Genomic DNA, 25,067 nt, shown 5'->3' on the forward strand with positions numbered 1-25,067 from the left:
TTTTTTGTTTTGTTTTGTTTTGTAAATTTTGACAGTTTAAAATGTACATTTTGAAGTTTTCCTGGCTTAAACAGATTAAAAGGTTAGGAGGAAAAAAGTACAAACTCTTGCTGCTGTGGTATTTTAAATCACAATTTTTAATACTGAAAAATGAGAAAAGGGATGTGCAAGAGACCTCGGTAGGTCACAGACCTCTTAAAATAAAATATTTTCTAGGCAGTGGACCAACACTTGTGCAACCTTGATTGCCAAACTGTAATTTAAGCAGGCGAAAAGAGTGCTGTTGAGACAGTAAGGAAATGATCCAGAATTTCATAGTTTGGAGATTTCTGGGTTTGTTAACTCTTTGTCTGAAGCAGAACTATGAGCTGTCAAGGGGCAGAGGTGCCCGAGAAGCACTGACTTCCCTGCCAGCATGGGCTCACCTGAACGGCAACGTGCTGGGAGGACCTGATGTGGCAAAAGCAATGGGAAACAGGATCATTTGGCTGCTTTTTTACTGTGCCCAGGGTGCTCCCTGGGAACCAAAACACGTTTCTGAGTCTCATCCCATCTAGAGCTGGCTTTGAACAGCTGCAGACTGTAGGGAGCAAATGGCAGGTGGTGCTAGATGTGAGCACATGTGAAATAGCTGCTGAGGAGACCACAGCCCCTCTTGTATGTACTGATGGGAGATCTCAATTGTTTGGGGTGATGATCTTGTGCTCCATGCAGACCTGGCAGCAGTGGCCGAAAAGAGATGCTGGGAGTTAGAAACAGAAAGAAACAGAAGAATATATGATGGTGCCAGCATGTAGCATGTGCACCTGTGCTCCATCCCCTGCTGAAATAGCACTGCAGAAAAAATAATAAGGAGATAAAAAAAACTAATAATCTAATAAATAAGCAGATGGCAGATGAGCTGGAGACACACATAGCTTTTCTCCCAGGAGAAACAAAGTGTTTTTTTGGTTTGTGGAGCCCTATGGGGACAGAGGTGTATGGTCATGAATGTATGGTGTATGTGTGATCAGAAGAAAAAAAGGATAGCGTATGCATCAAATGACACTGAAGTACATTGTCAGGGTATGGCTTTAAACTGAAGATAATTGGAATTTGATGCTACTGGATAAAAACAGGAAAAGTGTTAAGAGTTTGAAAATGGGGTAAAAAGGAAAAGCTGCGGAGGCTTGCTGGCTGCTAGAGAGGAAAGAGTTGTGTTTTATGTGCACTGGGGTTTTCCCAAGCACCAAAGACCTGACCCATTCCAGCACATGGCAGAGAGATCTGGCCAGTCAGACCCCTTGTCCTGGGGGCCACTGTGCTGCTGGTGACAGGGGCAGCGTCAGTCCCAAAACTGCATCACTCCCTGCTCTGTCACGTGAGCCTCTTCATTTCCATCCTTTAGTTTCTGTTGCAGGGTTGGAGAGCAGTTCCAAGGCAAACATCTGGCAGGAGAGAACTCTATTTTAAGATAATTTACTGCAGAGTAGCTGGTGTTTTGGTACAAGGCAATATTTCTCCAGAACAAAAGCTACTCTTTGAAAGGCAGGGAGGGGGCCAGCTGGTAGGAAATACCTCTGTTGTTGTTGTGGAGAAGGAAAAGCAGCAAGCTGCAGCTCTGCGAACGCCTCTTCCCAAATGTGTGTATCACCACGCGGGAATTTGGCGCTGGCGGCATTGCCCCACCACAGCGCAGGCTGAGCATGAGTGACACAGCTGCACGGCGCCGGCGGGGGGCGAATAGCAAGGATGCTGTGAGGCTTGATTGCTTTAAAGAAAGAAAAAAAAAAAGAAAGAAAAAAAAAAGTAGTGTTTTCTGGGACTTTTTAGAGTGAGCCTGAGAAAATTCCAGATGGAGAGCATCCCTGCACATGCATTTGTGGTCTTCCTGGCAAAGTTTGGACATGCCCCTGGGCTTCCAGCACTCAGCAGGCTGAGCAGAACACTGGTGCCAGGAGTGCAGGCGCGTCTGACCAGGTGCAGGGGCTCGGCCACCCCTGGAACTGGGCTAGGGCAGGAGAGGGTAAAAGGGAAGGCTGCATGGCAGAGCACTTAGTCATTTTCCCAGGAACTGGCCTTGGATGTGTTGCTTGCTTGCCAACGTTCTTCATTAACTCTATTATTTATCACCCAGTATATATCTGAGGCTCAGTGCAACCCTGGCACTGCAGCACAGCAGGATGCACTTGCACCCATTGAAACTCCTGTGTCCTTTTGCTGCAAGTGCCTGGCTTTTCTGGAGTAAGCTGCAGGGCATGGAGACTGCTCACCACATGGCCACCATTCCCATGTTCTGGCAGGACTTTCTGATGGGTCAAACAACAGGCTTTTGAATTTGGGGCAACTTCAGGGGCTTTTGCACATCCACTATAGCTCCAGAAGCCCGTGGAGCTGGTTTGTATCTCTTTGGTGGATTTTGTCACTTTTGAGTCCTGCTTTACATTTCAAATCCCCACGGCAGAGGTGGCATTCAGGGAATAGCTGTCCATGCCTGGGCCCTGCAGTGACCTGTGAGGTAAGTGGTGGCTCTGTGTGCTTCTGAGCAGACTGCTAAAAAAAAAATAAAAGGGGAGGGGTGGAGGGAGGGTGGGGGACAGACAAAAATTCCTACAGAAGAGCCATGGAAATGCAGCTTTGTATCCCCAAATCCTTGTGCCTCTCTTTGCAATGTAATCCCCTTCCTAAATCTCAATTCTTAGTTTTCTTTCTGATTTTCCACACTGATCCTGAAAAACCCTGCTTGGTGCCAGCCTTGGATGGGACAAAGCAGGGTCTGTGCTGTGCCTGGGAACCCAGGGGACAGTCAGGATAAAAGGGATGGTGGTGGCAAGGGAGAAGGACGCCCACCATCTGTTTTTGGAGGCCACTGACTGTTTTTGGGAGCTGCTGCCTGCCTTTCCTTCCCACAGGGCAGCATGCCTTGCTGTGACCCAGCCCGAGCCACCTCCCCAGGGTCCAGCTTCTTCAGCAGAAAAGCCTGCTGAGGACAAGACCAAAGGACAAGGACAAAGGCTGTTGAGGACAGGATAGTCCAATTTTTGTGGTAGGCAAAGCCTCACTTTGGTGGTGGTGTGTCCTGGGTGGTCAAATTGAGGGGCCAGGAGCTCTTCTCCATGCCAGTCCCCCCACCTTGGCCCTGAGGTGAAGAGGAGGGGGCTGCTAAAGTTACGCTTTTCATTACCCAGACTTTGCTTCTGGGAAAACACTTTAAAGCACCGGATAAAAATGCATCAGTGGTTTACTCAGGGAGAGCAGCAGCCCCATCCTATCAGCCGGACACTTCTGTCTGTCAGCAGCTTACTCCAGGGGCGGAGGGGGGGGGGGGCAGGCCTCCCACTCGCTCCCATTTTCCTGCAGTTTGAGTCACTGCGAGTGCCCTCTGTCCCCGCGGAGGGGTGAGGACGTGGCTGCCACCCCCGTGCTTGGGCTCACCGGTGAGTAAGCAGCAGCGGTGCCAGGGCCTGCTGCTCCCAGCAGCCTGCAGGCACTGGCCCTCAGCCGTGTCCCCGAGCAGGCCAGGATGAACCCTGCACTGGCTATGGTGTGTGAAATGATATAAAAGATCACCTCTTCAAGTCCCTTTTTCATCCTCAGCTCCACCAGCCCCAACTCATCTTTGCCCTCTCATAAAACCCTGCCATGGAGAGTGCCCAGCAGCACTGCGGGCCTATTATCCCCATTTCACTTGTATTTCCCCTCGCTGTTGGAGCATTATTCTTTGTTTATTGTGCACAGGACAGAGACAACATTGTTCCTCTCCCCATGTCTTTTTTAAGCTTCCTTCACTCTTCCTCTCTGAGGAAAAAGTGGTGCTGTTCTCTCAATGCCAGCCTCACCGGCTGCTTTTTCCTGCACTGCGCATGGTGGCGAGATGGCAGGAGTGGGAGTGGGGATGTCACTGAGGTTGCTGTGGGGCTGGCAGCCACAAAACCTCGGATTTGGGGACTGGGTGGAAGAAACAGGGCAGCAGAAGTCCTGTCCGGCTTGGAAGACAGCAGCTTTCAACCCCTGTGTTTGTTTTGCAAGTCCTTAAATATTTTCCAGTGGCAACAGCAGCAACTTTTGTTGTCACCTTTCATGGACACAGAATAGTTTCCCTCATTTTTTTTTTTCAATTTTCTTTATCTTTTAAAGACACAGAGAGGTAATATTTAAAATGTTCTTTACAATTTCTATTGCTTCCATTTTTTTCCCCTTGCAACATCTTTTAATTTTGGCATCAACGAAGCCGAATTCAAAAATGAAATCACCAATTCATCATCCAAACAAGCAGAATACTTTTTTTTTTTTTTTTTTAGCACTAATAAGTGATTCATACACAGGGACTCTTGCCTTTATTCATGGGTTGAGAATAACTTTTTTTAACAGCAAATGCAGGGAAACACTGGATGCTACTGCTACAGGCAGTGATGTGTTAGGAGCAGCTAGCACTGACAATAAGCAAGAAATACAGTTAGGCAAAAGAAGATGGTACGTGTGGGAATGAGGACAGGAAATAATGACATCTTGAGTCATCTCTCTGCACTCATGTCCTCATGGTGAAGAATGGGACCATCCCAACTCTCCATCACTACCTAACTTTCAAACTTTGACAGTGTATTGCTACAGCACAAATCATATTCTTCTGAAGGCCCTAACACTATATGAAACTCAGAATCCTCCTGGCTCTGTGATTTTTAATTATGTTTTAAAAGTGCCTGTATTCATAGCTCCCAGGTAGCTCATAGAGTGTGAAATGCACTCAAAATGAAAAGCTCCAGCTCACAGCTGGCTTGAGGTATTTTCTCCATAGTGGCTGTAAATTGAGCCCAACGGGATATTGTTAATAACTGATATCTGCACTGGTTTCATGACTAGAAAACAAACAATGCTGGAGGTGAATTCTCACAATGAGAGGACGCGTTACACGTACAGTAAGGAGCACTGCTGGGCTATTTGCCACATTGGAGCTCCATGTGGTGGGGCAGAGCTGATGGTAGCTGTGAGGAGGTCAGAGACCACCTTGTGTCTTCAAGGGCCAACACTCTCAGCTGAGCTAAATTGGCTCTGTAGTGGTGGAGCTCAGCCCAGGCTAGCTGGTCTGCGTCCTTTATGTACTTGGCTCAGCTCTGGCTGTAAGGACAAAGAAACCCACTACTTACATGTTCCTCTGGTGCTGCAGTTGCATGGCTACCTCAGTGTGAATGGATGGTGAGCCCCAGCTGTCCAAGCTGTGCTAAGAACCAAACAGACTTAGGCTGGTTTTGCCAAGGTTTTAATGTCCAGTGTCTGAACAACTGCTGAACTGTTTGGAATTATTGCAATGCTATCACCCCTTTGCTTCTTTTAATCCTAAGGCCATAAGGTGATGGAATGAGACCTGCCTTGCTCTCATCCCTGGTATTCCTCCATTGGCCAAAACAGTTGTAGGGCTTGGGAGCAGCTTAGGGATTTCACCTTTAGAACAATCAAAACCTTTCCTCATTTCCACGTCTCTATTTTTTGAAGTCATTTTACTGATTAAAGGATTTAGTTCCCTTGGTCCCTTACCTGCCCAACATTGTGTGGAACTCAATGGTAGCTACCAAGGTAGCTCGTGTCACATCAACAACTTGCCCCAGCCATCTGCTATGGCAAAGACAACGAACTGACTCCAACTTTGGAGACTGCCTCAGCAGAGATGGACTGAGTACAGTGCTGTCATGCAACCATGGCTTTTCATGGTTTCATGATGTGTTATGGCACTTGTCTGTCCACACGCTGAAAACCCAGTGGGTCGCTTGTGATTCAGATGCTGTGGTTAAATGAGCCACAAAATTCCTTTGCTAGTTTCAAAGTGCAGTAACATAAATAGCTTTAAACATAAAGCCCATGTTACAGACACCATAGAAGCTGATCATCTCACTATGAGAAAGTGTCCTCTATCAACCAAGCCAATCCCATGGTGTGCAGCTTGGACCCCTTCTTCCTGCATCGTTACATGCTGCGGATAGGAATGTCTGCCATGCAGAGCCATCCACCAGAGAGCTCTGGCGCTCCAGCTGGTCATTTCTTCAAGCCTTCAGCCCAAGCCTGCAGGGAAATCATCGCTCAACACCCCTTACCCCGTTGTCTTAGAACCACATGCCAAGGACATGGGTAAGGAAAGTGACCTTCTTCCTCTTGTCACATTGCATGACATGAACCAGGAGAACTTCAATGAACCATGAACATATGCACTACAAAATGCTGTGCTTAGGAGAAGCTGCTCAGAGAGTACTTGTGTTACTCTGCTGATCAAGAAACCAAGGCTGTGCTTGCCAGATCCTGTGGTTATTTACTCTGGCACAAAGTTAAAATATCTCTGTTTATGCTAGAGCATGAGCAGAATTTACTTCTTATTTAAAAATAAACATGCAAGCAAGAAATATCAAAACATGTAAGAGTGTAAGAAAATATATTTATTAAATTCCATGGCAATACTATGGTAAAATTGTTAAATACATGCGTATTTTTAGACACACAAGCAATACAACAGGAGTTACAACAGCCAAGCAAACTAGGCGTAAAATGTATGCAAAGTTGGTATCTTAGTGTTAGGTTAGTCTTACATGTCATCTGCCCCACTGGAATATTATTTCCCCAACACAGTCCCATGCTTCCATTTTCAAACATGCATTTGTTTAATTGCTTAGCTAACAGATTTTTGTGTTGATACATGTTGTTGAATCACTATTCCACTTGGTATGCTACAACTTCATTAAAGTGCATTGTGATGATTTTGTTTAAATTGTAAAAGACATCTTTTTTTTCCATAACAGATCTGGAAGCTGGAAAACTTTGTTATCATTCAGCAAAAGAAATATGTTAAATGACTGATTAGGTTTAGTGTGTTAGGTTGGCTATTTTGTCAGTTTGATTTATTGATTTATTCTCAGAACTAATTTCTATAGATGACCATTTCAAATTGGGAAACAATATTTTCACTAGTATTCAACAAAAGTCCATTAAAATCTTTGTAAAAACATAACATAAAAACATCTCTAAACAAATTACTTATGCTGTAAAAAATATGGTATAAAAAGAGCTAAAAAAACATTGAACCTGTTCACAGTATATATTTTGAAAGTTACAGCATTATAGTACAACATTTTTTTTTTTCTTCAGGTGACCTGCATGACTTCACTAGCTCCACTGCTTTGTGTGCCATAGCCAGACCAAAGTTCAAACTATCTTTACCTTCAAGTAGGGTTTCAGATGAGAGGTGATTCAGTTATCTTCCTTTTTGGCCATCCCTGCTTTACAAATGTTTCTGGCAGGCTATGAAGCATACGGTGCTGTTCATCGTAAGCCATTCTTAAAATCACATTAAGGAAACACTGTCTCAGTGAAATTCAAGATTTTTATTTATTTATTTATTTATTTATTTATTTATATTACTACTAAAAACTGTGAGACCTTACCAGTGTCTATTTTACTTTGTCCTATTTGAGCTTTTGGAGCTTTTCTCAGCCCAAATAAGGAAAATGAAAACATTTCAGTTTTTACATAGTCTCTGGTTAAACTTTGCTCTCTGGGTACTATGGTTTTCACATTAGACCAAAGTGAGTTGAAAAGGTACTGAAACGTGTGGCAGGCTCATGGAAGCTGTGCATCTATTTCCACTGCAGCTTGCTTTCAGGTAACTCCAGTTGAAGTGCAGCTTTGGGACTGTCCAAAATCCTATCTTGAGACACCATCAGGTAACACGTTAAGAAATAAGGATGGCTTCTGCGCTGGCTCATGACAGAGTTACCCAGGCACAAGGGCAAGATGAGTCTGGCAAGCAATTAACACCATCCCTCACAGAGCACCCTGCTCACAGGCCAGCTCACCTGCAGTTGGAAGCTCAGCCCCCAACATATGAAATACAAATACTCTCTTTAGACTTTTTTTTTTGTTTTGTTCAAAAGAGAAATCAATTAATAGACATTTTTGTGGGGAAAAAGCATTGTTATGCACCCTGGGACAACTTGTAAAGTTACAGAAAACCCTGCCAAAATCATCTGAGGTTTGTTTGCATAACATGCAAAAAGGAAATAAACACTGGCTATCTTAGAAACACTGGGGAAAATCCAGAGTTATATAAATAGGAGAGGAGGGGAAAGAAAATTGTTATGGAAGAAACTGTTTTCCAGCTTCTAAGAAGGCATTTACAAATTTAAGACAGGCCTAAGCATGAGGAAATGAGCTTTTAAACACTCCAATGTTTCTGAATCTCAGCATTTGGGGTCCGGGACTGTGTTCCCAGGCTTGCTAAGGACAAGTCAATGAAGAAGCCAACAACGAATCCTTAGAACTGCAGACATTGTCTCTGAACAGCAGGCAGACAGGTCACTGCTAAATGCATGGCAGCATGAACTCTGTGTAGGATGGCAGGAGGAGTGTAGATAGCAACCATTTCCTCTAGGCGAAAATGCACCTCCGAAGGCATTCAAGTACAGGACTCAAAAAAACATGCTTAGGGAACCGTAAGCCAACTTCTTCTGCAATACGCACCTAGTTACACAATGCTGCAAGCACGTATTTGCCTAAGGAGTTAGGACCTTACTTAGTGTTAAAAATACTAATGTCATTTGATCTGAAGTCTTCATCAAAGTCATGGCGGAGCAGAGGATGCTATTTACATGGGAAGCTCCTGATGTATTTATGGTACAGAGCCTTGTTAGGAATCTGATTGTTCAAATACTACCCATATTTTTCCTATGCATTTCAAATTCTTTTAATATATTTCTATCTACTCATAGGTACAAATATTCTATTTACAAAGAAACAATTGTCTAAAAATAGACCACACAATTTCTCATTGCCTTTTAATAGTGATATCCAATCACCTCCCTCAAATGCATTCAATTGTCTTCATTTTTGCTACAGTTCATGTTCAACCAAGTGTCCAGGAGGACAGCATAAGAGGGAACCCCACAGTCTTCCACTTCAACTTTACACAGTTGTACTTCCCAAAAAGGGAAAGAAAAGGGGGAGAGAAGGAGGGAGAAAGGGAGAAGGAGAAAGAGAGGGAGAGGAGGCTTGAATGTGCCTCTTCAGAGCAGCTTGAAACTTGAGCTGAGCAGGAGCACTCTGCTGCCTGCCCTGTGCCCAGCAAAGAAAAGCTCTGGTCCCCCACATAAACCAAAGATGAAGAAACATGTTACACTTGCCAATTGTGCCGTGACAGACAACACAGCCACTGGTTCCCTTTAGAAACAGCTTACCCATGAAAGCAGCAGCTATGGATAACAGAGACACCTACAACAACAAATGTCAGTGATTAGGTCCTAAGTCTGCATATGCAGCCACCACACAGCAGGGGAGATAATTCACTGCCTGCCCATAACATTAGCTTACTTGTTGAAATATTAACTAGTAGTTCTGTGAGGTATATCACATTCAAATCAACAACTCCCAAATTTAAGACACAAAACCAAGATCCCAGATCAGCCCCTGCACATCAGAACAGCAAAAATAACCAACACGTCAAATAGGAGAGTGCATGATATTACATCAAACATGACCGTTGTTCCATGCATGAAGTGAACAGTACAAAAAAAAATTACAAAAAACAAACCCAACTGTCACATTTGACAGGCATGGCTCAAAACAAAAAAGCAGCAGCACTGATGATTTGCTTTGGAAAGACATTGTTTGACATTGGCACCCTGCATCTCTGAACACTGATCCAGCCAGAGAACTGAAGCATTGAGTTAGGAGTAACAGTGTTTTGGATACAATCTCTTCTGCTTGTATCCCTTCTGGAAGTTTTTTTTCTCTCTCTCTTTCTTTTTTTTTTTTTCCTTCTTTTTATTAAAAAAAAAAAAAAAAAGAACTTTCTATTCTTTTAGAAAAAAAAAAAAGCAAAAATTTAAAAGGACTAAAACAAAATAGATGTTCAATAAAGGAATAAGATCTTTCAGAAAATTACTGTTATGAAATACAGGACTACAAGATTCCTAATAAGTTTTTTAAAATCAAGGAGAAGGAATTCTACTCACACCTAATTTGACTGAAGAGGCTCACTGGGAAGTCCAAAGGCACTAGTACGAGGAGTCTGATCCCCTTAAAGCCCAAAGTTTTAATCTTACAATTGATACCAGTACATCTAGAAGCTAAACAGCACCACACTTTGAAAGTGAATTTGGTATGGAAGACATTCTTAAAGATGCTTTAAAGATGGTTTAACATGTCACTCAGGCTCAGCCAGTAAGACTGTGCCCTGACAGTCCTTGTCATTCATTCTAACTACTGCATGCACCTAAGGGTGTCTTCATCTGGTTACTGAATTAGCACACATACTCTCCCTGCCCATCTAGTGCATGGATTTGCTGCAGAAGATTTAAGACGGGCATTTGAAAGGAGTCCTCACTGGTAGCACTGAATAGGCTCGATGGGAACCACATAGTGAAAGTAACTGACCTTTCTAGTGCTGGAATGAAGACTACTCACTGGTTCATAACCATTAAGCAACAGTAATCAATGCTACATATGCTGTGCAAGCCTGTGTCTCTCCCCTACTTGCCCCACTGTAGTGCTACTGATACAAGATTAAGGATATGGTAAGCCATTGCTATTAACAGGACTCTTCTGCCCTACATCCTGGAAGTCAGAATACCAGACAAATAAAATAGATATTCAAAGTTTAAAAAAAAAAAATAAATAATAAAAATAGCAATGACAGATAATTACATTCAAGTGCCTTAATAGCACTGAGGCAGACCCTAACTTTGGGGAATTTTCCACTACCTGATCACTAAGAAATGAAGCAATTGAAAGTGCTTCTGGCTTCACTGAAAAGGAAGAGCAGCGTGAAGGAAAACCTGAATATGTGATAGTTGTGTTCAACTATCATAAGAGCACTGTGCAGGGTGTTAGGCTGATTTCTGTGAGCTCCAAGTGTTCTCTGCATTCAACCTGACTTTTAGTCTGGCAAGTTAAAATTTGACAGTACTCCCTAACTTCAGTTTGGTGTTACTTCTTGCAATATACAGCCATAAGAAAGCACTGTTGTTCTTCTAGATCAGTTTTCTTTTTTCCTATGAATCACCATACTAGAGTAATTGCTCCTCTGCACTGAGAAACAGCTCCATTAAACACAAACACAACAAACCACTATCCATGCACTCTGTTCTTGACATCTTCTGCTTCAATTAAAAGCATATGGCAGCACAATCTAAAATTCATCTTAGGAGATAAATATATAAAGAAAAATCTGCCTTAGTGAAAAGAAATCATTTCTAAATGAAGCTTTGTGAGCTTTGGAACAGAAAGAAAACATGGTTAGTATTAGGGTATACCCACTGCCCAGCTATAAAGCACAAAGAGCAGAACTGCTTCCATTTATGTATTATTTTAGTGTTCTGAATAATAGGCAGTAATAGGTTAGGCAGGAAACTTTCTCTTGCAGGGATGCCTGGTGACAGATGGACACCAGCTATGCACACTGCCTTTCTTTTCACTTGCAGCTCTGTTAATTCCAAGATTCATCCTCAAAAGCAGAATCCTATCTGCACTTTCAGTTCTTTCAGGCAGACTGATCTGGTTTTACCGGCTTCACATTTCACTCTTCCAGAAGGCCCGCACAGGCAGTTGCTACTCATGATGATTTGGAAGCTATTTAGTGTTTTGCCTTTCTGTCAGTCTTGAAATCCCTCTGCATTTTCATTCTACAGAGATGGCAGAGACTTTCCAGTAACTGAAACCACACCACCCCTTGCTGTGACTAGGTTTAGCCTAATGCTTGTTTTTATTTTGATGGCCAGATAATGCAGTTTTGTAGACTGAACATCTGTTAAGCTAGCCATCCTGCTGGTCTGCTCACACACCTTTACAACTAGCCCCTTAGCCAACTCAACCAATTCAACCTCTTTATTTGGTCTGGAATCTCATTTAGAAATCCACTCATCTTACTTATTCCAAAAGCCACAATCTAGTTCAGGAAATCAAAATTAAAAAAAAAAAAAAAAAAAAAAAAGGTTTAGTTACAACTTTATGAAGACCCTTTCTGATCAAGCATTTAAACAATTGATCTCTCATTACTGTGTTTTACTTATAAAGTGATAAGGAATAGGTAAATTAGAAAGTACTTTGTCTTGTAAGCTAGTGAAACTCATAGCATGCCACAGTCTGAAGTTTACAAAGTGAAATGTTACAATTACAGCTGCCTATAGATGCATATGCAAAAACAAAAATTTTCAAAGATGATTGTTCTGAACACTTTTTTAAGCACACAAATTTACATAATTTAAGCTATCTTCGCTTCACATGTCTGGTAAAGGAGAGGTAGAAGTAGTGGCACTAAAACCTCTTGGGTTTCTCCATGCCACTGGAGCAATCCCACTTTGTACTCCTAGATAAGGTTTGTAGAGAAGGTCCTGTTGTATAGACATTGTGGAGAACAGCCAGGCAGCAGGTGGCAAAGCTAATGCAATAAAGACCATCCAAAGAGCAATTTGTTCTCAAGGAGCTATAGTACTACCTCTAATTTCTGGTGCCAAACTGCTTGGACAACTAGTGTTAGTGGACAGAGACTTCCTCATGGCTTACATTACTGCATAGTCCAAAGACTGCTGAATACTGTGGGGGAATGGAGTATTGTACCACTCTGAGGCAGGAGATCTGGAGCTGAAACTATAAAATACAAAATGTATTAGTGCAATACATTAGGAAACATTAATTCCTTAACCCAAGGATAGAAAAAATATAGAGCATTCAAAGTGTTTCTTTTTTTAAAAAAAAGTTTAAAACTTCATGCAGTTCTTGCTGAGGTTTAAATCAGTGTTACACTTTTTTCCCAAGTTTGTACCCCTGAGTCAAACATTGAATAAACATACAGTAGGTACAGGAACTAGTGTCTAGTTAAAAAGCAATAGATTTGAAAAGCCATTGCTTCAGAAGTGTTAAGCAGTGACAATACCCTTTTGTATGGGAGAAAAAAAAAAAGTAGCACTTTGATTTGTTCTTAGTTTATCACTAGGTAAAAGATCTCAAGAGTTTCCAACCATATCCTTTCCATGCATTAGGCTGAGGTTTGTGATAAATGAAACCCTCAAATGAGTAAATCTGTTGGGGATACACTGTTTGAGTATGCACGGTTGAGGACAACTACGACAAAGCAAAGCAATCTTTCCAAGTTATAAGTTGTATGAGACCATATTAATCTTGGAACACTATGTGAAGGTAGGCAGAGTTCTTTGACTACATTTATCAGGAGATCTAAACTCAATACCCCCTATATCCAATATACTTTACTAGAGTAATAACTAAATTGCTATAACTTTGGCCTCTTAGCCTCTATTAAAATGGAACATCAACACTTTCACTAACTTAAACATGATAACATTCAGCTTACTAGAACCTCTGCTGACTGTCTCCGAGAATAATGCATGCTTTTTGCACTTTTCTTCCTCCTTTCTTTACAACATCAGGAATAAGAGCTTATTTAGAAGGCAGGTTCAGGTGCAATGTGGAGTCACTTAATCATTTGGTTTGTTCTGAAAGAAGTGTGTAAAGGACCACCCTATGTTACTGGGTTTGGGAGAATCTTCATCATCTTTTGGGGGAAGCAGAAACTGTCGGGAATTAATAGAGCAAGGGCTCCCAAAAGATGCATTTTCGTTGTTGCTTTCAACTGATCCAGGAGAGTCTGGAGTGTCCATGTTCCAGGTATTTGTGTTTGCTTGAGGTCTGTAACCTGCAGTTTTATCTGATTCTTCCTCTGCAGGTGAGCGACTTTCTATTTTCAGAGCACTGATAGGCAGCTGCATTTGTGGCTTATAGCCTGCTGTAGTCACTAAGTCTATTTCTGACTCCTCCTCTGGTTTAATTTGAGGCTGATACATTGACTGGATGTCAATGTAAACCACCTGAGATGACCCCACAGATTCATCCATAGGGGGATTTGAGATTTCCTCTTCAATGATAGGGGGGCAGTAAGACACAACCACATGGTTTTCTGTTTCTGAGTCAGATCCATCTTCAGGTACAACAGTGTCTGCTGCCGGGGACATCATCTCTGTATCTTCAATCTTGGGAGCTGCAGACCGTGTTTCCACCACTTCAACACTATTGGGTGTACAAGGGTTCATTTCCAGTGTTTTTAGAGTCTTATTTCCCTGAAGTAAGAAAAAGGAGAATGGCGAGAGACTAAACCAAAACTTGGACGTCCGGAAAGCAACAGTCTGCCCAAATTAAACCAGTATGCTGGCTTGTGGCTTGCATTCATTCCATTGCCATTAGTACAATATAAAATAAAAAAAAAAGTGTTTTACTTCTCATTTTCTGGCTCATCACAAATTCCTGTTAATGTTAAAGCATTTCAGCCAAGTTAAAGAGAGTCCAGATCTTGCAGTAAGTGTTTGAGAACCATTTCCCCAAATCTCAGCTATGTATAATCCATTCCAGAAGGTTCACGGAATCACAGAATCACAGAATAGAAAGGGTTGGAAGGGACCTCCAGAGGCCATTGGGTCCAACCCCCTGCCAAAGCAGGTTCCTTAGAGCAGGCTGCCCAGGTAGGCACCCACATGGGCCTTGAATATCTCCAGAGAAGGAGACTCCACAACCTCCCTGGGCAGCCTGTCCCAGTGCTCCGTCACCCTCACCATGAAGAAATAGGTTCTTTAAATGTTACACTCAGTTCCAACTATGGTGCCTACCAGAAAGTTGGAGATGTGGCACATAGACTTTCCACTTCTCCTAACACTGTGACAAAGATAACAACTAACGGGGAGTAATATACCCATCTTCAGAGACTTCCTATTAGTGTGGCAAGACAGGAATACATTGCAATACATACAGAAGTCACGCAGTGTCTTGCCCTGCTCTCCTCTGCCACAGAGTTGTTTTACAACAGGAGCAGAAGACTCAAAACTTGCAAAAGTCTTCTTTATTAGCAATACCTCTTAGAAGTTTAAAATGCTAGATTTAAAATCAGGTTTACCTCACAGATGTTCTTCTGAAACTGCAGTGCCTTACTGTTCTCAGGATTCGGGATCTCTGGATAAAATGTTTCTTTAATCCTTTAAGGAGGAAAGAAAGAACTTTTAAGTTACTAAGCCCTGAAACAGATTGCCAATACACTGACAGGGTCAGGACATTTCCCTTTAATTCAGAATACTGAAGACATCTGGCATAAAAATTTAGTGTGTTATACTTTCACTGAGTATTTAATGGAAAGAACAGCAAACCATTTTTTTTTTAACTAGGGAACCTGATATGCCATGTTTACGAGAAACTGAAGATGGGATGTCTACCTGAGTGTTTGTGGGTAGCTCACAAATTACAATATGTTGCCAGCTTATTTCCATTTTGGAACTATTTATAAACAGTACTCACTGGGAGACAGGCCCCTGTAAAACCTTTTTGCATTCCTAACTCTCCCTTATCTCCAACTTAATTTCAATTTCTTCCTCACCTTTTATGAGGTGTTTTTACCACCCCCTTTTATGCAAAGGTCTGTAAAAGCCCACTGACATCTTTGGGTATTTGCAGAAAACAAAGATTAACACAAATAATGGAAAAATCTAGCACTGAAGCAAACACAACCAGAAGATCAGAACTGAATGCAGGCATTTACCATTCCCTCTTTCTATAGCAAAAGATGCTCGCCACCACTCCAAGCAGAACAACCACTGCCACAGGGATGAGAATTGCAATGATTAGTCCTACAGCTGGGGGGACAGAAAAAGAAAAAGACATTAAAGATATCATCCAAAGTTGCCAGCAAGGTTTATGCCTTTTCTAACAGTCCCACAGAGTACAGACCATTTAATCTAAGCAGAAACAGCTAACAGTGTCTGTGAGCAGTGACCTGTTCCATAAACTTCACCTTTGCTGGAAAGGCAAAAATCCATCTGTAAATAGAGCTGACTCAGTCATAGCTACTTCAGCATCAGCAGATACCTCCTTCTGATTGCTTAATTGTGAAAGGCTTCCATTGCCACTGATTGCCACTGCTCTCAGGAGGCACTGGCATTGCACTTTCAGGTTACTTGAGCTGACCAAATCTCTGGTAATGGCTCTTACAGGCCAACTGCACTGCACTGCACAAGTTGTGCTGCCTTTTAAATGGTTTACAGTGCTTCTAATCCCCAGGGTTGCTCTCTGATACATTCCCACTGTCTTTCTTCATGGATGTTAAGTGCTTTCATGTTTGACTTTTTTGTGTATTTTAGTTGCACCCCAGTGTTTAGTCCTTTCTTCCACATGGAATACTTTTTTTAATTCTTGTTCCTCAAAGTCAACATCTTTTTGTAACTGTCTTTCTGGGTTTGTTTCTGTCAGGGGATTGATAAAGCTGAATTCAAAGCAAAGAGGCATCTGTTTATAATTCTGAAACTGGTAAATATTTCCATAATGTCTTTCTTCCCATCACGTATTAGCAGATATTCATCATGGGAAACTTGACAAGAACAACTAGATGCTCGAGAAGAGTAAATTCAGGCTCTACCATATAGTAGTAGTTTAGAAGTTATTTTTCTTGCGTAGGTTACCAAAAAACTTAAGATAGCTGTAATAGGAAATTAGTTTTTCCTCACTCTGAACTGTAACATTTTTGTGTTTAAAAACAAGCAACTAAATAAATAAATAAATAAATAAATAGGCTGCAGGCCCAGTGTACATAAAGGGACCAGAAAAAAAAAACAAACTCAGCTTTATATACACTGAACAGCCCCTATGCTAAAGAACATTAATGATCAGGGATATTCAACTTACAGTCTTCCTTTGTCACCACATAGAGGCTGTTAGGAGGGCTCAATCCACCAGCTGTGTAGGCTTGTAGATCCAGTTGGTAACTTGTTTTCCCTTGAAGATCAAGTATTTTCAAAGACTTTTTTGTTAGGTCAGTGATATTCTTAACTTTAAGTTCTGGATTCCCTGTTTGTTTAGAAGAAGAAAGAAAAGCATACCTTGTAAGAAAGGATTCAGGGGGACAGCCTCAGCATTAGCAAGACATTCTTGAAGTCAGCTTACTAAATCTGGAGAACTCTCTGTGTAACGACAAACTGAAACAGAGAATCCTGGTCATGCTGCTTGCTTGCACAGCAGCAAACAGCACAGGCCTGTGTTGAATTTTTTACTCTCATGCTTGTCCTCTTTTACTAATGTGCGTTATGTTTCAGATCTGTAGAGTGTGCTCACAAGATGGGTAGTGGAAGAATATAACCTATTAGACATAGCCATGTAACCTCCCCCGTATGTCGTCCATCCGGGGCATGTCTACGTAGGGCAGTGTGCCACACTGCCACTTAGTCACTACACAGCTCCACAGCCTCAGTGAACCATATTTTTCTCCAATTTTTGCCTTATATTAAAAAACAACTGTGCTACCCACACAAGGAGTTGATTATTTCAAATGCCTTTGTCACATATCAGGGACCAATTATACCAGTGACTAATGCAACTGAATTATGATAAAAACATTTTTTTTTAAAGTGAAATTCAAGTATTGAGAAAAAGAAGAAGAAGAAAAAGCTTAAGCAAGGAAGTTACCATCTATAGATTTCATTTACCTGATTCCAAAAGTCTAGGCTTCAAGGCATCTTTTTCACCTTTTGCAAAGGAAAGACGATATCCTTCTAAAAACCCCTGACAATCCTCAATAGGCATGTCTTCCCATTTTACCAATATTGAATCTGAAGAAGTTTCTTCTACAGTAAAATTTGGTGCACGTTTTGGAGCTGTAAGGAGAATTATGAAGGAGAAAGCTAGTAAGATAAACCCTAGTACTAAATGCAGAATCTGGGTAAGTGTTGCATCAGTTTTATCTCAGGTCTGGCATGTTCAGCTTTTTCTTGAATATCTTTCCCTCACTCTCAAGAATATTGAAAAAACTGAGCAGGTGACACTACAAAGATATAAGTTTATTGCTCTCCTTGTTATTAATTACTGCAATATTATCTACTAACAGAAGCTGAAAGAAAAATCTCTTCTTGGGCTGCCTTGCTAGAGACCCATACACATTCTTCCTGCAACTAACGCCAGAAGATTGCATAAACATTCAGAAGTTATAAATTGCCTAGGTTTTAAAGGCTTTAACTTTGTGATCACATAGCTTGTCTTCCAAACTTCACATTGCTACCATGGAAATCTATCTCTGCTTAAAAGAACTGCTTAGTGGGTATTTTAAGTCCTTACTGCAATTCCTGGACCCCACAGAAAGTGTTACAGCAGGTGTTGTGTAAGGTCACGTAACAGGACTTAGTCCGATGTTACTGCTGGTGCTGAACTCATGTTTTTGAATGTATCTATTTTGTCTTGATGGTTATTTGACCAAAGGCAAATCTGATGTTTTAGAATAAATCTACACTCTTGTGCAAAGTGAACATATTTCTCAGTTTCTAATAAATTTCCTCCATGTGTCCAGTGTATTCTTATTCCTACAAAAGCCTTTATCTTTTTTCTTGAAAGCTTCCAAGTCTGTTGAGAATGTACACTGAAAATTCTTCTGGGAGACTGTACATTATTTTTACAGAGATGCAAATGGCTGAAGGCTGAGTTTCTGGTAAAATCGCCTTATTCACACCTTCAGCTTTAGGAATGAAATAAACAATGATATTTCCAAGGGATCAGATTAATTCAGCAGCAAAATTTTCCAAGCAAAGTGTCCTAGCAGAAAACACATCAAACTTCAAAGGAAGATGGGTGCTATAGTTACAATACACTTTACACAGGAGCTGTTAAAGAGTAAGACAAGTTCAGATTCCTGGGAACGGAAAGCATTCAGCCACTAATGCATTTCCATGTAAGTAAGCCTTGCTCTGGATCACAACCACAATAAAAGTGGTGAATGCAGTACGGGAAGTGCAATTCTCAGAGTGGTTTGTACCCTAGGGTCTAGTTCTGGTTTATAAAGTTCTTATACACAGAAATGTTGTAGACATCTTTTACTCCAAATGTGCTTTGACTTGACAAATCCATGCAAGCTGCCTCCTCTCCTGAAGAGCTGACCACATCCCTGTGGTTCACCTTGTAACTGTGCCTTCAGCTCTGAAGACTGCTGCCTACAGAGCAAACTTCTGCTCTGTGGTGGCAAACCCTATGCCACCATACAAGCTGAAGGACAGGGGGATATTTCATGCTGGGACCTGAAGTGGCTGAAGAAATATATTACAATTATACATAGAGAATGAGCAGAAGTCAGTAGCACTGTATGAGGATTCTGGTCTCAATCTTCTGCCAACACTGAGCTAAAAATAGACACAGTCTAAATTCACTTTGTAAAGATCCTGAGTGATAAAGTGCACTTACGCAGCTCTTTCGTATACCCAGTTATGTTTTTCAGTAACTGATATCCACTGGATTTGCAACCATATAGTGAAAAGTTGTATCTCACTCCAGGTCTAAACAGAGCTGTAAGAGAAAATCAGACAGTAAGAAGATGTCACTTATAAAGTGTGATGCTTTTAACTTTCACATGGCACAGACTTATATAAATATGTATTAAAAAATGAGTCTTAGGCTACAGCGTTAGGTATAAACACTATCCATATTTGCAATTCTTATAAAAGAGAGGCCATCAGGTGCAGTTTAGGACCAGTAAGCAAATCTAGGTCTTGGAGAAATTTTGGTTCTAAACAAATGGAATTCAAAACAAGCTACTCAAACTGGAAAAATTACTCTTTCCATGAGGAAACACAAACTGAAGTTACCAGAAACAATCCTTTTTCTTTCCACCCACAGCAGCCATGTAGATCCTGCCTCCTCCTTGGAAACAAAAATGCATTTTGAAATACATAGACCTACTGCAACAACGGTACAAAAAAAAAATAATTCAGAGAACTCACAAAAGTGATACTGAAGCACTTCAGCAATGAATTCTAGGTCTGGAATGACTCCACAAAACCCAGAGAGTCATCAAACTTCCATTTTATTTGTCTTTGAAGGGGGCATAGGTGTCTGATACATTGAGTAAATGATTTACCACTCCCTGTGATTTCTGCAAGTCAATACCTTCACAATGAAAATCCATCAATCTTTTTCTAAACAAGATGCCACTGTGGACCACTATAGAAGTCAAGTGGATCTTGCAACAGTTGAGGTCCAGATGGAGAGATTCTCCCAGCAGGACCAAGCACAGAGGCAAATCTGCCAGCTTGAGCCCTGCCCTCGCAGCCTGGAAGCTCCACGCTGCAAGAAGCATCCCAGGAAAGAGCTCAGGAGTCAAGCAGTGCATATAGGACAGACATGGTATTGTCGGCTTAGAAAAAGCAAGCTCTAGCCAGCACAAACAAAAACATGGACACTGCATTGTAATTACAAGCAGGAAAACATATTGCCCCCTTGACAAAATTTGCCCTCACCCTGACTTTCCAATGCACACAGTTCCAAGTTGATTTCTCTAATGGAGGCTTTATATGCTGAACTCTTCTAGAAAGCAAATATATATATCCTTTTAGGGAGCAATGAAAAATCCATCATCTTTCTTGGGTCCTCTCTTTCCTCTTCTGCTCCTATTAGTCCCACCGCAGCTGAGTCTCATTTCCCTGATCTGCCCACCAGCATCTAGAGACCTGGAATGTGCCCTGTTCCAGGAAATTTCAATTGCTGACAGCAAGCCAACACATGGAGGTCACACTTAAAAAAATCTGCCTGATGTAAAAACAACGGATTAGTCTTTCCCTCATCCTGAGCAAGGCTGTTTATGTTTAGAATCCAAATAAAACCCCACTCCCTAGATTAACCATTATGCGTTCTGATGAATTAAAAATTTGTTCAGTGTAGCTAGAAAAGGTAATTTTCAAAATAGTTAATAAACAAAGGATGAGATGGTATTTGGTTTTGGCATGGCTACATAAGAAATTAAAATAAATGCAACGCTAAGAACAGTTTCATTTGTATACATAAGCACACAGCAGTGCAACAATCTTTGATCTATAGTATTGGTGCTGCTATCATTTCACTTGCTGTTCAGGCTCTGACCAAGAAAGAATCACAAAAAACAATTTCTGACTTACCAGATTTTATCACTGCATCTGTTGTATTGGAGGGAAATTTCTGCCAGTCCACACTGCAGGGTTCAGACCCAGATGAATGACACCATTTTACTATATAGCCACAGGTCATGTTGGGGTAAGAATTCCAAGAAATATAAATTCCATTCCCCATTGCCACGGCCCGATCTGTTTTGACATTGTCTACGACAAAGACGACACAAAAATCCATCAGAGACTAGACACTTATCTGTAGTCCAAGCTGGAAGAAAGGCTTTCAGCCAGTGCACAAAGGTTTTATAAACTGCAGTCATTTCTAAGAACAAGAAGTGCACTCCTGGTACTGTGAAATTCGAAGCGGTGCACTCAGCTATGCTTTGTGAAATGCTGGAAATCAGATGTAGCCTGCAGCAATCCCACAGCCGGTCTTAAGTATGATGACGAGAAGTACTGCAGCTCAGGACTGGCTAAAAAAGCACTTTTTCAAGGTAAGGACTTACAGCAGATGGCAGGTTCAAATCTGACTTGACACCAACTTGGCAGGAGCCTGCAGCTATAAATTCCTGCTGTTATTTCATCTAACAGCTTGCTTTGTGTTCCTCTCAGACTGTCTTGCTGTCACTCGCCCAATCACAGACAACAATTACTCACTGGGAATCAACAGCAAGAGTTGAGTCCCGGGTGAGCTTTACCGAGATACCAGTCTCACCACCAGGGTGAACAAACAAACAAACAAAACAGCTTTGCTTTTAGTTCTTTTGTTTGTTTGTTTGTTTCTGATTATTATAGGTTTGGCTGCTCTTGAACTGATCAGATCTGGGAATAACTTCTGATTCCTGCAGCTTTCCTCCATGGCTGGCTGTCAGACGGGACCCTGCAGAGCTAAGGGATGTTTTCCAAAGGCCATCACAACAGCTGTGGCCCCACAACAGATCTTCAAAAACAGTCTCAGGGTTTGAGTTTTTCTCATTTATGCTCCCTACTGAGGCTATTATTTCATGTCATTAAAGCTATAAACCATGGAAGGCTGAAGGGCAATTTTTAAGAAGCAACATTGTGAAAACTTCACTCTCACAGACAAGCTGTGAATGCTGAAGGACTGCCTTATTCTAAATAATTTTAACAGACAGCTAAGTGTAAAATCCTTTTCTAATTTGCTCATGGCAAGAAAAACAAATACTTAAACAAAGTAAAGTCAATGCTAGAATCTTTCAATACTTTTCCCTAAAAAAATTATTACACATCCAATGAAATTACACTTCCATAAAGCTGGAAAAGAACATATTTCTAATGTTTCTGCTTTAATTTTCCTATTTACAGGAAATACTTTTTACAGACTGTGATTACAGCCTCTAAAATGCTTAAATATTCCACATTCAATATTATTTCCTGAGCCAGAAGACTAAGCTTCACCCAGGACAGTACCGCTCATTTTGGGGTATTTATAGCTGCAATCTACAGTAGTAGAAATAAGTACCAGCACTACAGCACTACTGCAGGAGGAGAGCCAGATTATGTGCCCCAAACTCTGTACAGCACTTTTCAGAGACAGTAACAGATTAATTAAGGCAGAGTACCCTTTGTTTGTGTTTTCAGTTTTCACAAAACCTCAACAGATCTCAAGCTTCAGAGCCACTGATCTCTTACAGACATTAAAAGCACTTACAGACTGCACACAGGAAGCAGCCAGAAAAGATGTTTGGGTAGAAATGTCATCCAGTTCAGTAAATGAGTCATCTTTCATGACTCCAGTCAGTGACTCAGACAATTCCTATACCAACTTGGGAGCAAACCTTCAACGAGTGCAAGTTGGGTAACACCAAGGAGAACCTCAGAAACCCAAGTGCTCATTCCAAGAGAAAGCTATAAAATGATTGCAAAGCTCCAGCTGCCATCAGCTGTCCCACACCACAAACCTATTACAGAGACCTCCCCAGCTCCCAAAGTCTAGCTCTCTTTCTGCTCAAGGAGAGCTACAAAAGCGTTTTCATTCTCTTATCTGTCCTATACTTTTATCTGTTCCTATTACTTTTCCCTCCAGGGAGCAAATTGAGAATACATTTTTATGTATTGCTGTTTTGAAAAAGCACAAAAAACCATTAAGAGCAATGATTTTCTTTTGCATAGAAACAAACTCAGTTTTTCTCTCGATGTGAATCTCATTCAAAGCATGCTTCTTCCTGCAAGAGATGGCATTTTCTTATCAGAACCTGAGCTGCAAGAAGGGTGACTGAGATATCTGCTCTCTGGGTGGGGAAGAAGAAGCAGTACCATACATCCTCCAGGCAAACCAACTAAAGGAGCCAGGCGTTTCATCTTTGGGAGATTACACTCTTCCTGGCGTGCAGAAAAGCATGGACTCTCAACAGTAATATGCGATATTATCTGCTCCACAAGCTCAGTGTTAAGAGCAGAAAATCATTATATGGCTCAGCTACTTTCCTTTACAAAAGCCCGCAGCAAGAGTGGCAGTGTTTTAATTGGGAAGCTGAAGTCCTACCTTCTTTTCAAACCCCAGCTCCCAGCACAAGGATGCCAACACTTTACTGGCCAGCCTAATTAATATTCTCCTGCAGAGCTCAGAGGCACTGAACCGAGAATTCCCTTCTTAAAAAGGCAAAAAACACCACCAAATCCTTATTCTGATTCTCTTTGGCATGTAACACTTTTCAGCGTCTCAACAAGAATGCACAGAAATAAATTGAGATCCATAAATATCAGAGAACTACACTAATGCTTTGAAGCTTCATTCTTGTTGTTCCTGGGAGGTCTTCAGGAAAGTGCAACATAGGCTGCACACTATCACCCTTCTTTTATGCAGGGAGGGCAATTAATTGGAGAGACACTACCCTAAGAACAAAGCAGTAATTTTTTCCTCCCATCCAGCAGAACTGAGTGGGAAAAAGAAACACAAAACAAAATCAAACAAACAAAGCAAGTATCATCTAATTTTCAGTCATCAAACTCAACAAGGCATTCTCCAAACTTTGAAGGTGCTTAGCTCTCCACTGGGAGTACTCACCACTTGGAAGTTCTACAGTTGTTATCCTTGAAGGAGGAGATGAGCCTGCATGATTTTTGGCTACGACACTGACTACACAGTCATTTCTTCCAAGTTTTATCTCAGTACTGTTTGAGGGCTCTGTGACTTCTTTATACTCCAGTGGTTTCTCTAGCAGGTAGCAGGAAACTTCATGAGACACTATTTTTCCATTGGCTTCAGAAAGGGATAAGGGCTATGAACAGACACAGAGCACATTACAACAAAAATGGAAAAACAAACAAACTAAAAGAAGTCATAGGATAATATGAATTTAATGTCTCAGTCGTATCTGATGAATACATTGGACTACCAGGCAGAAAAGACAGTTATTCAAGTGTAACTTTAGAAATTAATATATAAGTTTGTAAGTTTTTTGTTTTTACTGGGATGTATTAAAAATTTAATTGTTCCAATAAAATGCTTCTCAATGCAAACCTTAAATTATACGACTTCAGTAACTTCCTGTTTGGGCGAAATATTTATCTCAGTGGATAGTTATATAAAAAGTTTTTTTTTTTTTAAAAATCTGATTTATTGACTATAAATTTCATTCATTTATAAATTCGTAGGAAAATAGATTTTCATAGTTAGATTACACAATATATTAAACCTTTAAGTGTCCTATCTACCTTCCAGAAGATTTTTAGACTTTTTCCAGAAGGACTTCTCTCTCTCCAGATATCTGGTCCTCTTGCAGGAGCTAAGAAAAAAGAACATATTTTTTTTCCACACTGCATAGTAGACAATTTAATATCTGTCAGAAAACTGGCTTTTTAGATAGCTAATTTTAAAAATACTTGGCTTCACAAGTTCCACACTTTATCATCAAAGAATTGAATACACTTACGGGCTTCCAGTGTTGTGTGCTCCTCTATCCTGCTCCAGTCACTCCATCTCCAGAAGTGATCAGCAGCTGAACAGCGCACCCTGAACCAGTATTTGGTGTAGGGGTGCAATGTGTTCAGCTGAGCTGTATAAGTTGAGGATTTTCCACCAGGCATGGAGACATTGTGCTGTTAAAAATTTGCAGAATTTGACATGCTACATATATATTTTTTCCTTGTAGATTATGTTGAAAGTCAACATTTAAAGAAAGGTGATATTTTCCCCCAAGAATACTG

The 25,067-nt window shown here is 41.1% G+C and overlaps 1 protein-coding gene across 4 annotated transcripts in view; it reads right to left on the minus strand.

The window, feature by feature from the left end:
• Positions 1-11,951: 11,951 nt before the first annotated feature.
• Positions 11,952-25,067, minus strand: part of LIFR (LIF receptor subunit alpha) — a 50,971-nt gene continuing 37,855 nt past the window's right edge. For 3 of the 4 annotated variants that reach the window (XM_032206698.1, XM_032206699.1, XM_032206700.1), the window contains exons 12-21: positions 24,794-24,959; positions 24,576-24,646; positions 23,926-24,139; positions 20,928-21,107; positions 19,222-19,323; positions 17,484-17,651; positions 16,687-16,848; positions 15,548-15,641; positions 14,912-14,990; positions 13,318-14,084 (exon numbers count right to left, since the gene is read on the minus strand). In XM_032206698.1, the coding sequence (XP_032062589.1) occupies positions 13,446-14,084; positions 14,912-14,990; positions 15,548-15,641; positions 16,687-16,848; positions 17,484-17,651; positions 19,222-19,323; positions 20,928-21,107; positions 23,926-24,139; positions 24,576-24,646; positions 24,794-24,959 (1,875 nt within the window). In that variant the 3' untranslated portion in view covers positions 13,318-13,445. Of the gene's footprint in view, positions 12,601-13,317; positions 14,085-14,911; positions 14,991-15,547; positions 15,642-16,686; positions 16,849-17,483; positions 17,652-19,221; positions 19,324-20,927; positions 21,108-23,925; positions 24,140-24,575; positions 24,647-24,793; positions 24,960-25,067 lie in introns of those variants that run through there. The other variant, XM_032206701.1, reaches the window with a different exon arrangement.

This window comes from Aythya fuligula, chromosome Z (assembly GCF_009819795.1).
Source record: "Aythya fuligula isolate bAytFul2 chromosome Z, bAytFul2.pri, whole genome shotgun sequence".
Classification (NCBI taxonomy): Eukaryota; Metazoa; Chordata; class Aves; order Anseriformes; family Anatidae; genus Aythya; species Aythya fuligula.